Source organism: Geospiza fortis, unplaced genomic scaffold, assembly GCF_000277835.1.
Source record: "Geospiza fortis unplaced genomic scaffold, GeoFor_1.0 scaffold138, whole genome shotgun sequence".
NCBI classification, from domain to species: Eukaryota; Metazoa; Chordata; class Aves; order Passeriformes; family Thraupidae; genus Geospiza; species Geospiza fortis.
The window spans coordinates 1,662,522-1,678,568 of record NW_005054307.1 but is presented as its reverse complement, the minus strand read 5'-3'; the positions used below and the strand labels follow the sequence as shown (position 1 = coordinate 1,678,568).

The 16,047-nt window shown below is 35.5% G+C and overlaps 1 protein-coding gene across 1 annotated transcript in view; it reads right to left on the bottom strand.

The window, feature by feature from the left end:
- The window catches only part of AGMO (alkylglycerol monooxygenase), a 186,580-nt gene that overhangs the window by 67,735 nt on the left and 102,798 nt on the right, over positions 1-16,047 (bottom strand). The window contains exons 11-12 of the mRNA XM_005418617.2: positions 11,503-11,585; positions 10,240-10,345 (exon numbers count right to left, since the gene is read on the bottom strand). Coding sequence (XP_005418674.1) covers positions 10,240-10,345; positions 11,503-11,585 — 189 coding nt within the window. The remainder of the gene's footprint in view (positions 1-10,239; positions 10,346-11,502; positions 11,586-16,047) is intronic.

Genomic DNA, 16,047 nt, shown 5'->3' with positions numbered 1-16,047 from the left:
GTAGAGATTGGACAACTGAAACAAAGAATCTTTTTTCTTGAAATGTATTATTTAAAGAGTAATGAACTCAAAGCAAGTTGAAGATTTTTTACTTTATTTTAAACCAAGAAGTTTGAGTGAGATGCTTTTGTTTCAGGCAATAATTTGTTCTGCTATTTGACTATTGTTATTTTATAATATTGGGGTGAAAAATATCAAAGTGAAATAAAAGTGTACCAACCCAGGTAGGATGAAACATTCTAACTACTCATCTTGAATCTCCCACCTGTTCATGTTTGTCTTAACATTTTGTAAAAAAAAAGTGATTTCCAATTTTCATGGACCTTAAAATATTTTATAGGTTTTATTTTATTTTTATTTGTTTAGAGAACTAGAAAAAGTTACCCTAATCCTCCCCATTTTCCTTTAATATCTTTTCATTTCTCACACACTGGGAAAAAAAAAACCAAAAGTAATAAAAGGGAAGAGAAAGAGTAAGGAGTTCTGTATCCTTTTATTTAGAAAAGTCTCAACTTTTTTCAGTACTTGTTAAAACATATCAAAGCATATGCCATGTTTTTTTATTGAACTGTACATTTTAGACTCCTATCCAGAAGGCAAGGCAAATTCTAGCAAGTTGCTTCTAGCAAGAGGCTCTTCTCAGTTGTTGGTATGTTGGTAACACATTTTAGGTCCAATTCACAAGTCTGGCAGATGAATTCCTGCTTTTTACATGTTTTATGGTCTGAGGATGCAGTTTAACAAAACTCAGATAACCCCAGGAGCTAATCACCACCCATGCACATAGTATGGAAAGATACATTTGGAATGGATTCACTTTAGGGCAACACTTTCATTAGAAGCAAAGATAGCCCAAAAAGATGTTAGAATTATACTCCAGAACACTTCTCATCCTGTGCTAGAATGTTCTCAGCTGAAAATGACAAAGAACTTTAAAATATTTGTATACATAAACCCCCCTGACTTTTCTAAATAAGGTAACTTTTTCACTAATAGGTTTCACTTCTAAGTCCAGAAAAAAAATTGACCAGGAATTCAGCCATGATGATGGCAACTCTACTCACTGCTTACACAGCAAGCAGAAGCAGGACAGATCGTTTTATGTATGTGCAATGACAGGTATCTTCCCTAAAATGTAATAAACTCACTAGTTGGTCTCAAAAGGAAGTGGGAAGAGATATGAAGTAGGCATAAAACAATGCAGTTAATGGCCAGACTCTGTCTCTTACCATCCTGCTTCACTACCACTTTGAGCTGTGTCCTAGTATCTGACCACTCTTTGTAGGCAAACTACATGAAACCAAAAACAGGATAAATTAATAGATGTAGAGAGGTATAGTAATATGCAGATGTGCAATGAATTCAGGTAATAGCTAAGGACAAAATATAGCATCCCTTTCTCCATAAAACAAAATCTGGAATGTTCAAACTGAAACCAGGCATCTTCAACTGTATTAGCTTCCAATCAGCAAAACAAACAACCTATTCAAACATTTCATGGTTTCCACATGAAGATAAACCAAACAAATTCTGTCAGGACAGATGTGATCACTCCCAGACTCTATAGAGGGTTGCTGTATTATTTTGCCTTGGTTTCAAGTGATAACTAGAGCTTTATATTTACTTTTTTCTCATAACACCTATTTCCAACTTTTAAACATACAAAGTGTTTTGTGTGTTCTGCATTTGGTAATCAGTTGTTAAACACAGCATTTGCTAATCTTCTTTCATCAGGCAATTTTTATTTGGCATTGGCAGGAAAAGGAAATTTTAAAACATTCTCTTTGGGCTGCGCAATACCCACATATAAAATCAAATATAGCATTGTTGCTTTCTCTATATTCTCTTATTCCCTGACTCTAAACATCATAGAAAACAGAATTCCCTGACTCTAAACATCATAGAAAACAGGGGAATGATATAACAAGACAGTAATAAAGGAAATAAATCACAGCACCTATAATGGCTTGATTTTATCTTACTGATCTATTGCCCACTTTAGACAAAAGGTACTGGCTGGTTAGAATTTAGCATGCAATTGCCCAGATGTCATGAACTAGTTTTCAGCCTCTGTAGTTATTTCAGGTGCTGCTAATAGGAAAACAGAGGCTCAACTTTTACTGTGCTTTTCTTCCTTTAGTGTCCACAAGAAGCTTCTGAAAAAAAACAGACTGAGCAGAAGATAGCATTTAAGATTTTTAGAAAGTAATAAAACATATTATAGAACATTCTGAATTAATTTCTGCATTCCTACACAAATGTATTGATTAACATTTCCAGTGGGCTAAATTAAAGTCCAAATCTCTGTGTCCTACAAAGACATTCTGTTGCAGAAATGTTAAGTTTTCATAGCTGTTCACTGTTCCAGAAGTGGGGAGAGACATTTATGGGAAGAGTCTGCTACCATTTCCATTGCAAGATGCAAATATTGAGTAATCCTGGACTGCATGTATTTTTAATATTTGGGGTTTCTCTAAACTGTACAAGATAGAAATATCCAAAATATTTTAAATACTAGGTTGGTTCTTTGTGGTCACCTTGTATGTGCCAAACCCAGATCTTTTCCACATCAGAAACAGCTTGTTTCACTACAGCTTTTATCTCTTAAAAGTTAATTCAATCCCTCTGCCTATCATGTTGGAAGATAAAATTCAAACTAAGTAATTTGTATGTGTGGTCTTGGGAACACAGATACCACGCTTCTCTTTTTAGGATAATTCCTGTAACTTGTCTGTTACAATAGCTTTGGAGGTAATCTATCCAGTTTTGGAAAATAGTCTACTAATTTTGAGTATCAGGCTGTGCTGACAAGCACAGACATGTGGGTGAGCTTGAGGGGCTAAAGACAGCCCAGAGAGCACACACACACACTGGCCATGCACAGTGATGCTGTAAGGCTCCCCACTCAGGGGTGCTCTTCATGGCAGGGAGAGCCCTTCTGCACTCCTCAGAGTGCATCTTCTGCTTCTCCCCACATGACCTGTGTGGAAGGGGAATCTCCACAAGTAAGCCAATGTCTTTCATCCAGGACACACGAATTGCCCATCTTACCCTGCCTTTGACTCTTAGACATTGCAATGTACTTTACATGACATCTTTAAATCAGCTTTGAACGTAACATTTACGAGAGTGCAAAGTGATCAATAAGCAACAGCTCTGTCAACATGAGTCTTCCACATCTGTGGAAATACAGGGTATGAAACAAATACATGCATTTGTGCATTAACAAAAAAACCCCAAAAACAAAACCAAAAACTGAAACAAAATACTCTAGTACTGCAACTACAGTTACACAGACAAACATCTACCCATGTGGAATATGTCAGTTGTCACTAGGGACTAATATCAGTGAAGTGATTTGCTAGTATGGAGATCTCTATCATTATCCATGTGTTATTACGATATAGAAAAGAATGCAATTTGACAGGGATTGTAGGATTACTGTCTTATAGAAAAATTTTGCTTTGACTTACAAACCAAATTACATCAGTAACAAGATGTGTGAAATACTAGAGCTTCATTTTTGCAGACACCCTCAGATATACAACTGAACATTAATAATCTCATTGGCATGGCTGTTACTTTAAAATGCAAACACTACATACAGCTACATGCCAATTACTGACTGCTTTGGGATAAGAAGGGTTAGAAAATAAACTTTATATCTATGAGTGCAAGTGTTGACAAAAGAAAACACAAAATTTCAGTCAGTATATGTGAACATGTATTTTCTATGTTCAGAGTACTACCTTTGCTTTATCTTTGACTGCATGCTTCTGATTTCTATTAAGTATGACTACCTCCTTGTCTTGTCAAACAATTAAAGTGACAAAAGTAATAGCAGATGCTTCTTTCATAGGTAAAACTACAGCAAGCAGACCATAGCTTGCTTTTTATTACAGCTGCTCTATACAGCCTAGTAATTGCAAGGTAATTGAAAAGATCCTGATAATAAACTGCCAGTTTACTTTTTTTCAAAAAAAATAAATATATAACCCAATTCAGGCTTCATTTTAACAACACATTAGATGGTTTCCAACTTGTCTTGATTTTTGTTTTATTTTATGATTGTAAATAAACCCTGGAAAATTCCTTCCCAGATTTACCACCTGAAACTGCAGCTGTTGGCTGACACTATCAAAGCCTCGCAATTCCGAACTCACGTGCAAATCTCATCAAGCGCAGACACTTCTAATTGATTCCAGAAGTTTTTCTTTTGCTAAGATCAGCGGGCAGAAGAAGAATAATGAGCAGCTTTTAAGCAGAGGGGGAAGGGTGTTGAGCTCAGGGAGTGGAGATTTTAAAAGCTCCAGCTCAACTGCTCTGCCAGAAATGCAGAGCAATTTTACGGTCAATTGGCCAGAGCATCTGGAACTATACATCATAGTCCTTAGTTGATGGTGGTGAAGCTGACTCTCAAACTGGCTAAGTCTAAAATCAGTAATGACTCTGCTGTCACACCTAAGTGGAAACTAACTTAATCTACTGCCAGATTTTACTGTGACTTTTTCTAAGGGGCATTATTCCCCTTAGGGCAGTTGTCAAGAATATTAAAAGTCCAGTCCCCGGGATACACTGCATGGCATAGCAAACTTTTCTGAATGAAGCTAACATAGAAAAAAACCGATTACAACGCGTGTTTGTTTAATTCCATGTGTGTTGACAAGGCTTTTTATCATAGGCAGCAGAGTTTCCTTCCATCCCCAGTTTCATTTCTAAAATATATTTGAAATACACCAGCCAATCTAGTTATGGCACAGAGACTGCATAAATGCTGAGGTCATAAATCACAGCACAGGGCATGGAGCTTTCACCTTAATGGAAACCAAATATGGGACACGCGGCTCTTTGAAATGTGGCACAGATGATCTTAACAAGGGACCAAGAAAAAATGCTACAGAGCAGAAAACTATCGTTGATGTGGAAATAAGTTCTTATGAGTAAATGTTTGTTTTATGTCTGTACTTATAAGTCAGTATTCCAACACTGGTAAATTATACTAAGAAACAAGTGAGGTAACAGCAACTCTTTGTATGATGAAAGGAAAAATAAGTAGTGTGATAATATATCACACTAAAAGGGACTTCTGTGGAACACATGATACAGTGTAAATCAGTTCTTTAATAAAGAGATATTTTATATTTTATCCAGACCAATTAGATTCTATGCCATAAGAAATACCAAAATTGCACCAAAGATCAGAGAAGCAGTCCATTTGGTACAGAATACTGTCTCCAAAAGTTTTTTGAACAGCTGCATCAACCATGTTTAGATACTCTGGAGGAGCAAATAAGCTATTTGACCACAATAAACCTAATTTCTACCTTCATTAGTTAAGGGTTGAATTACACCCTGCAGCACAAGATTTTGTACATCTTCCAAAGCTGGTTATATTTCTAATGTACCACATGCCCACATAGAAAAGAAAACAAGTTATTGATTTAAAACATCTCACATGTATAAAACCTCTCTTTTTCTCTCTTTTCCACCATGAAAGTTGCTCTAGATTTTTTGTCCTTCCTACCTGTAAATTAATACATGCCAGCCAATGTGGCATAGCCAGGCAGCTCATTAAGTTGCAATGCAGAAGTCAGGATGAGAAGATTAACTCTTAGATACAATGCCTTAGTTACAATAAAGGTAAAAGATAAACACATCAAGACAGACATCTATTTCCTCCTCCCTCTTCCTCACTCCTAGCCTCTTATTTTAAGAGTCTGAGTTGCAGCTACTATGAGAGTTGGTGAAAATATTTAAAACAAGAGTTCCAACAACATGTCAATGGCTCTCATTTCTACTTGCTCCTCATTAGTACTACTGTCAAATAACAGCCAGTGTTTGACCAAATTCAGCTCATGGAATATGCTGGCTGGTGCCAAACCAGTGCAGTTGGATGGAAACACTTTAAAGAGGTGGACCATCATCACAGATTTATTTTTACATATCGTGCCTGCTGAACTGTCACATAACTGAACACACAAGCAATGTTTTCTGCTACCTCCAGGTGGTTAGGAGGCTCCAGGCCCAGTCTGACAGAAAATGATTTGGCTTTAGTAATACACACAATCATCACATTACGCAGGCATGAAGTAATCAGCCTAAAGAAAGCTAACTAGTATAGGATGTGGCAGCACAGATTCTCAAAAGAAACACACCAGCTCTTCAAACCAGTCAAATATATTCCCTGTCACTAAGGTTTTAACTGACCTCCACCCAAGAAAAAGTTTTCTTAAGATAAAAAATTTCCTCATATATCACCACTTTTTTTCTTAAATAAACAAATAACACATAAAACCTCAAAGAAACAACAACAAAAAAATTCACTCCCTCCCCCTTCCACATTCACCTAATCATCCATATGAAATATATACAGGAAAAGGAACAGAAAATGCATGTTGAGGAATGTACACTGTTCCACCTCCTGCGGTCACTTCTGTAGTGATGATAGCTTCAAATTATTTTCTTGGAGAAGAAAAGGACACTGGGAGAGATCCCCATGAGTATATCATATAATGAATTCAAATACAATAGCAGGGAGGAAAATATATTTAAATGATCAGAAAAATAACACAATTTTCATAAGGAACCAAGTCTGGTAACACATAACTTCAAAGCATCGATGGACTCAATGCTGATTTTACTTGACTGCAGACATAGACACACAAATTAAGACTTCAGCTTTAGCAAAAGCAAAGTCCTTCTTTCTTACACATAACTATAACATCACTTTGCTTCCTCCCTCCCTGAGCCCTAGCATTAAGAAACTTGCTCCACAGCAAGTTGCATCACTTACCTGAAAAAAATCTTTGTCTGGCTAAGTCAGTCCTGCTAGCAAAGCCAGTTAGCAGGGCAGCAAGGAGGGTAAGAGCCAGAGGTCAGGAATGCTCCATCTACTGAGATTGCCATCTTCAGCTGCTTTTTTCATGCCCACCTGAGCTAATCTAATGACAAAGTGGGAAAGGCTTGCTCCTTGTTTCCTCTGTTCTTCTCCCTTCTCTAACTGACCCCCTAGTTTTCTTTCATTTCTTCTTTATTTCCCATTTAGTTTCCCCCCAGAAGGTGTTCTTCCAATGCAGTAATTCAAATTGTCAAGTCTCCTTATGAGCCAAGCACAATAATTTTCAGTTTAAAGCACCTATTTTTGGCAATTAGAATACCCTCCAAATAGCATTGCAAGGATATGTTCTTTAGAAATCTTTACTGATCCTTAAGTAGTCTTGAGAAATAGGAACATATGAAATATAGTAGCAGAAAATCCCCCACACATATGGAAAACAGTAACATACTTTTTCACTCATTATTGAACATGCTGTTGGTAAAATCAGTCTTGCACTTATCTGCTGCAATGTGCGCCGTTAACATAAGAATTCTGAGAAAGAATTGTTTGTTAGATTCTTAAAACACTTCTTTATCCCTAAGTAATCACGCCCTTGAAGGCTTAATTTATAGAAAAAGTCAACACAAACTCTCTTACATGATGTTGTGCTTTCATTCTTTAACACCGGATTACTAAAGAATTGTTAATTTGGTAACACACAAGGATGAAGATATAAAGACAACATCTTTGAGCATATTACAGGTTATGATTACTAGAAATATTAGATTTAAAAGACCAAAGTCAGCTAAATCTAGATGTATGTTAAAGACTGGATATTTACATGAGGAAAACAAAATGAAGAATTAAATGTTTCAATTTACACCTCTTAAAATTTGTAAGAGAATGTGAAAGTGAAACAGAGCAAAGGAAGTTTAAAATCAAGCAGGTTACCTATGTTATTATATTATGAAGAATAAACAACTTGGAATCATGAACAGAAACATTTTTAGGATAAATTTTAAACCTAATTTCTGGGGAAACCATCTGTTTATGTATTTCTTATGCTTTCTGGTACTGCTGTTTCAAAATTATCATGTCAATCTTGAAGTAAGACATTAGTGTTTGAAGATTTTCAACATGAACTGAAAAATCTCCAGAAATCTCTCGGATTTTTTATTTTGACATAAATTCTATTAGACCCATAAGAACATGCTTACCATGCATATAATACATTGGGAGCAAAAGTGGATCATTTTTTTTTAAAGTGGGTCATTCATTTTAAAATTAGGGACATTTTGAAGTTCATTACAAATATTCAGACTGCAAAAAGGAGAACATTTTTTATTGTGAAGATGGTGAAGCACTGGAAAAAAATGTCCAATGAGGTGGTAGGTGCCTCATCCTTGGAAATTTTCAAGATTGGGTTGATTGGGGCTCAGAGCAACCTGATGCAGTTAAAGATGTCCCTGCTAATTGAACGGGATTGGACTAGAGGGTCTTTATACTCCATACCCAAACTATTCTATTATTCTATGATCACAAAAGCTATTAATATAATGAAATTGTTGATTTGCGATAAAATATCAAGGGTGGAAATAGTGGCATCACTCAGAAACAATACCTATTCTGGTCTGCCCAAGAGCAAATTATTTGAAAGACACCGATTTTTTTTCAGTATTTTCAAAGAAAAATTGTGTAGAAATAGTCCTGTCTCTTGTAAAAAATGGGCTACATAGTCAGTGTCAAACAAAGGGCTAAAAAAAGAACAATAACTGTAATATGAAGGATGAAAGAATAAACACAAGGAAGAAAGTATAGGAAAGTACAGTAGAGAAGAACTCAAGATGATAATAAAGTATTTCTTTTAATGATAGAAACACGTAAAGAACAGAGCAAGAACCACTTCATTTTATTTTCTTCTTTGTGAAAGAAAAGGAAGCTATAGAATTCCCTATAAACAATAGGAATATTAATCCAGTATTTTTATTCTACTCATTTCTTAGTAAGAGACATTTTTATATATGAATAAAAAATACATAAATAAATATATATAAATAAAAATACCAGCAGGGAAGGTATTGAGGATGTATATAATGACATAATTCTCATAGAGTTCAGTTAGAATAGCCAAATAATTCAAGTCTGAAAGCTGTGTCTCAAGGGCAAGGTAAATTGTTCCAAAATTTTAGAATTTGTCACTTCAAACCTCTCTACTGTATTAGGCTCCTAAGGAAATTTTACAAGCAATTTTCAAATAATACTTAAGTAAACCTCTTAAAATACCTGCTAAATTCTTGCAGACTCTTATCAAAGGAATTCAAGAACCATTTGATTTATACACCACAGCTTTGACAATGTAACAAGGGGGGCAAGGGAGAGACTAAACAATTCTCAATTAGTGGCGTTTATCTAGCTTTAAATATTGTCTAATAGCTATTGTTTTCCAACCCAGGCAGGAAAAAAAAACAACAGAAAAACCTCCCAGACCCACAGCAGCAGTAGATTTTTTTTATTTTTCTGATTCCATTTCTTTTAGAAAAGCAGGAGAAGTGAGACCACTTCCAACTGGGAAAGTTGCTATAAATTTTGCGTATGTTTGAAGTCAAAGGAAGCATTCTGAACCTGAGTCTCAGTTCCTACTGTTTAATTTGATTTTTTTTCTGATTTTAAGCCAAAAGAGTAACTTTCTGATGACATTCTACTAATCCAGCCACCCATTTATAACCTTGTTGGTTATGAATAACCATTATTTCCTGGTAACCAATAGTAAGTAGCTTGGTAATGTTGTTCAAATAGGAATACTAACAGTGACTATTGTTATTTCATTGTGATAATATTAAAAGAGATATGAAATACCAACTGTACTGGAAATGAAAATAATAAAAAGCAAAAGTAATGAACAAGATAAAAGTAAATGCTAAGAACACAAAAGTAACCACACATATCAGATCGTAGGTCTATTTAGTCCTGTATCCACTCCTTGCCAATTGCTAAAAGTCTGTTTCTGAGGCACAGGATTAATGCAGAGCAAAACACTTTATATTTAAGTCTTCCAGCCTCCAAGAATTTTCATATTTCTCCCATAAAAGGAGAATTAAACAATCGAAATTCAGCAATGCATTACTATTATTCACTTCAAAGCATGTGATCACAAGTAAATTATTTTTACTAGAAGTGGTAAATGCAGTCCTTCATGACCTTTTTTCCAAGGATAACTGGCATCTCAGTAGTGAACCGGAATAATTTTCTTACAAAATAACCATAAAAAGTGAAAAATAGTGAGATAAGAAAAAAATAATACTCTATTCAAATAGCATAATGAAAAATAAGAAAGCAAAATGTAAACGTTTAGTGTTTCTTTTCTGCAAAAAGATAAAAAATCTAGAATAATCAGCATAGACATTTTAAAATAAATGTCTTACCTCATATGCATAGCCCAAGAAGGAAAAATGACTCCTGAAGTAGCCAAGTTTGTAAGCACCTATGAAGACTAAACAGCGGATGACTTCCAAAATTCCTGCTTTGGACCTAGAAAAGGGAATTAATTCAGATTAACATCCAGTATTTTCTTCTTTGCTAAATTCAGTGACAAAGAGAAAACAGAATTAGTTTGTGATGTCTTTCACTTACATCTAGTCATCTTTCTTAAGCTTAAAGTTAAGTTTTTATGGTATTTACTTTACATTGACTTACAACCATGAATTTGCTGTGGTGAGAATACCCGTACTTGCAAAATATATTTGAACTAACACAAATGGAGCTGTATATTTAGTTACTGTCCTTCGATCTCAAAAATTACCACAACAAAATTCTGAGAACTGCTACATAAATAGTTCAGAATATTTTCAGTGGTCTACTTCCATAAATTTTTACTAATACCTCTTTATTAACTCCCTAGGTTATTCACATGTCTGGCATGTTGACAGATTTTTACCTATCCTGAATTAAACTGTTCAGTCCTTAAAAGTGAAAGCTATTCCTTCCTGAAAACATAGTGAACAGCAGGTGCAAAGCAGTACTGGCACCTCAGTCTCGAAGGAAACTTCTACTCCATATTTCTTCTCTGTCAGGGCAAATAACTTCTTTGCAAGCAAGTGTGGATGCCACTTACTCTTCTTTAGGGCCATAGTGCCCATAGGGACTACTTCATAATGTATCTCACTGGACTGGTGTATTCAAGATCCAATTTCATTTGAAGCTATATTGATTAAGTTTAGTCTCAAGTCTACACCATCTTTCACACGATTTTGAGCCCACTCTGAGCTACACTGTGTGCTCCTCATGTATCATCACTGTATCTGGCACCTATGGCATGCTCCACAGGGCTCACACAATCTGACCTTGAACAGCCTCAGACAGCTGGCACATCCCACTCACCTGCCACTGTCCCAAACCCAGAGGAATGGACCCAGTATATGCAAGCACAGAGGAAGACATGAAGAACCCATCCCAAAACCTTTCTGCAGGGTTTTCTACACAGATGTAGTATTTTCTTGCTATGAGAACAGTCCTGGATTTAGGTGCTGGCTAGTCATGTGTTATTTTGTAGTCAACAGACAGCCATGTGCAGGTCTGGGTGATTTTATCGATATAATTTCTGAGATTTACATATAGTTATAAATAACCCATAATGAAAGAATAAAAAACTCCATATATACAAAATATATATATATTTTGTATCTTACTTGTTCTCCATAAGTAGTCCAAAAGATGCCAGGGACAGAATGATAAAGCCAATTCTCACGAGAACTGTTCCCTGTGACAACATCTGTTAAAAGGCAGACAAAAAATTCATTTAGAGTAATCTGGAGAGAAATGGAGTTTTTATGGAACAGTAGCTTGAACTTACTCACTGAGTGAAGCAATTGTCTCCTTTTAAAGTAATTTGCTACTTTAAATTTTAGGGGAAAAAAATCTGCTATGGATAGCACTCATACCTAGAGTAACCACGTTCAGAGTTGGTTCCTGAATACTGTATTAATGTTTAATGCTATCTCCTTCTGTCCCATGTGGTTTCTTCCCAAAGTTATTTGATTTCATTTTGATTCTACTCAAGAGGTAAGGAACTTCTACATAAAAATCCCAGCAGCCCTGTTCTTTAAATCTCATATTATGTTACCAGGTTTTTACAATAGCCATCTTTGAATCCCACTGGATACAAATGCCAATGTACTGGTAAGAATAACAACTCACATGACATGATCATGTTTAAGACAAAACAAAATTAAGGTTTTCCCTTCATGACAACTCGACACTTGGTTCCCAAGTCAGCAAAACTTTTTAGCTCATATCATTAACTTCAATCAGACTTAAAACACTTTTCAACATTAACATGTGCATAAGTATTTAGATGAATCGCAGCATGAGGACGTCTGTCCTTAAAATTTACATCAAAATGACATAAACAAAATTCATAAAAACAGAAATTGCTTTGATTGCAAAGTTTGAATTTTTAAAATTTATTAAATATTTATTTTGTATTCTATACAGCTGCCTTTGAAAATCAAATAATTAATAGGTTTCCTTTTTTCCCTCCCTGATTTTGTTTCAAATAGTTTTGAAAAGCTTTTGGTTTTGTTTTATTTTATTAAAACAAAACAAAAGTATTGGATCTGACTGAGTTATAGAAATCCTTTCTTGCTTCAGCGGCAAAAGAGCTTATGAACAGCATCTTGTGCTTCATTTGCAGGCATTGGAAAAATAAAACTCCACAAATGTCTGCCCTGATTTCCATAAATCCCATTCAGTGACAAGCCTAACTTCCTTCGGTCGTGGCCCCAACCCCTCAAAGAGATCTAAGGTAAGTATCTGTGAGCAGGGGAGGCCACAGGAGGATACTCTCAAGTTTTACAGCTGTGTGAACTTAGAGTGCCCATGTTTGCAAAACACATCAAACCACACACTCAGTCTGGGCGGGTTTCTGTTGTTTTACTGAAGCATCACAAACACCTACTTAGATATCCTCAACAGTTATTGAACAAAGAAAAATCCATCCTAGCCATGTGCAAGCTAAACAGCAGCCTCACCAGTTTACAAGCCAGAACACAGTTCTCACAAATGACACCTGTCAAGCCACTCTGTTGCACAGATTTGTACCAGGTGAGAATCAAACTTACTACTGCATTTCCACATTACCAATCTGCTCCATTCCTCATTATGATAAACTTTTCATCATTAGCAATAGGAGAAATTTGTTTTGAAGTGACAAAGTGTTTGGACAGAGCGTTTTTATAAAAATTTGGCACAGATTCTATTTGAATTTATTAAATGAGGAGTACTTTAACTGCTCATCTAGCCATACTGAGTTCAACTTCCACTTCAGCTTCCTGTACAATTTGGGCCATACAAAAATTCAAGAAGTGAGGAAAGAAAAATATTATTTGGCACAGGCATAACGGAACTCATCCATAAATTTCTTAGAAATGCTTTGACGGGCTTTTCAATGATTGTTACTAGTCTAACAAAGGGGTTTTCCAGGGAACAAAGACTGAAATTCAAAACTTTTCTCCTGAAAGACTGTCCTCACTTTTAAGCTGAAAAATTACACCTTTTTTAAAATCTATTCATTCTTGCCAGGTGGGTCTGATTTTTCTTTGTTTGCACTGTGATGTACCAGGTCCTGCAGACTGTCTGAAAAATGCTCCCACAGTGGTAGAGCACTAGAGAAGCAAGGTTTTGTATATTAGGCAGGAAAGAGAACTAAACATCAAATCCAGATTTCCATCAAGTCATGGAGTAGCTACATTACAATATATGTCTAAAATCACACTTTGTGGAAAATTAATGAAACTGCAATGGTTTTCATACAAGTGCTAATACCTGTCTTCAGCAAGGATTCAACAGTACATGCTATGAATGAGCAAGGGTGTCCCTAGATCCCAGTTTTAAAGAGCTGCATGATTTCAAACTTCTCTGCCTTTCCAGTGATCCCAAACTTCTAGCTTGTCCCAGGCATGTGGGTTTCCTGGTGACTCCAGCTGCAGAAAGCTGATAGCAGCAGATAATGCGGATTCATTCTACCTGCCTTTAAGTTCATTGAAGTGCCCTAAAACCCGTTATTAACCTAAGCTTTTGCTGAAACTTGTGGAGAGAGCACACTGGGAATGTGGGAATAAGCTAAGCACTTTGGGAATTCCATTTCTTGCCATTAGCTAAACTGCAAGCCTAAAGACTACATTTGGTACTGCATTAAGAGTTGGATTTGAGTGGATGATGGAAACACTTCCTAAAAGCAGCCAATTTTGGGTCATATTTTAGTGGTAGTTTTACCCATAACTTCTATCGAGGACTTTTTTCTTAGCTTAAAGATATATTTTAATTTACATTACTAGAACAGGAAAAAGAATTAAAATTATCCCCCACATATATCTAACACAGAAGAATAAAGCACAGACTAAGAACTTGACAGGAAATTAATACATTTCAGATCAGTTTTAAACATGGAGTTCCAGAAAAAAAAAGGGAATAGAAATACATTTTAACGTCTTTTCATAAATGAGAAGAACTGAAGCAACCTTGTAACACTTTAAAAAATCAAACTCAAATGTAAACAAGCCTTTATCTTTAAATTGTTAAAATGCTATATGAGGTTCTATGGCATAATAACTACTCGAGCCAGGTGTGATCATATTTTACACACTTGTTTTTTCAGGCCAATTTCCATTTCTCTTCCAACACACTCCTACTTGAACTATACTATTTTGAACACTAGCTATTTGTAAAACTCCTTATGGTGAGTATGCACTCTGGCCCAGAATGTGATGGACTGGAGGACTCTACAGCACAACCTGGTTAATTTCAAATTTGCTATCATCAGATTCATGCAAAAGCATGGCACTGTAATGCCTGAGCACAGTGTGGCAGCTTTCCACTTCCCAAAACATCAGCTTTTGGAGGGGTGAAGGGTGAGGCAGAGACCCTTACTGGGAATCATGAAGGTAGAAGGTGCAAGTTACCCTTCACTGTAGGTACACACACCACAATCACATACAACAAAAAAAAAATTCCTCATTTGTACTGCTAGCCAAGGATTACCAAGAAACTTTCAGAGAAATACACCATGATGCTATTGGGAATAACATCTTTTAGAAAAGCAGCCATATAGCGTAATTTTTACCACTGTTAGTTTGCTTCCCTAACTTTCTCTTATAGTTCCACTGGTATAGTAATATGCTGCCATGATTCTTTTATTTGCTTTCAAACATGTATCACCCTATGAAGTGGATGCTGGCAGCTGAGGCATCCATTTTCTAGGCATTACTCTACCAAAATCAACAAAATAGTCAGTGGGTTATATCACTAAACTAACATAATATATCAAATCTATGCACTGCAAGCAGCAGTGCAAAAAGAATGTGCCTTTTACACCTTCATTAGTGTTAGCATCCTTGTTCCACCTAAACATAGTATGCATGGATGTACATATAAAATAAATGAGTATTTATATACTGGAGTATTTGTATAAACAGAGAAGCATGTGGGACCACAGCAGGTTCCCCAATTACAAGTCAGCCACAACTCTGCAATGTGGTTATTGGCTGCAATCAAGCAGAAAAAAATATTTCTGTTGGATTTTCATTTCATTTAAAGCTTTAAAAATATCTTTGAGCCTTAAAAAATGGGGGGGAAGGGGATTATAGAATGTAGAAAGAAGTTTACACGGCTTTGTAATCAACAGAATGCCATAGCATTACTATTTTATGGTTTTTTAGTGATGAAAAAAACTAATTCATTTAAACAAAGGAAATGTTATTTCAAATATGTATTTAGATAAGCATTAAAATAGTCAAAATTGACTTTTTATACTGCAAAGAACCAGGTTTTTTATTCCTTTGGAAGTATAACATGGATGCATTTTCTCATTCTGATTTGTCCAGCGGTCCAAAAGAACTTCTAGGAATGATGTCAGCACATTACATAAGTTAACAGCTGCCCTGATCTCATACATCAGATGATCAGATACATTCAAATTAGGAATGATAATATGATGCTATGAATTTTCTATTGTTAGGTGTTGTTAGCTGTATGAATTTATTTTAACTTAGAATTCCTAGGAAAAAAAAAAGTTAATTCTTAGCAATATTATATACACTGTACTTGGTGATGTCCTACTGAATGGATACATTAGTTGTGTTCTTAACTTTCAAGAGATCTTACTAATTTCCATCTAATTGAAACTGCTCACATATTCATATAATTATAAGCACAGTAAATGTTATAGTATCTAACAA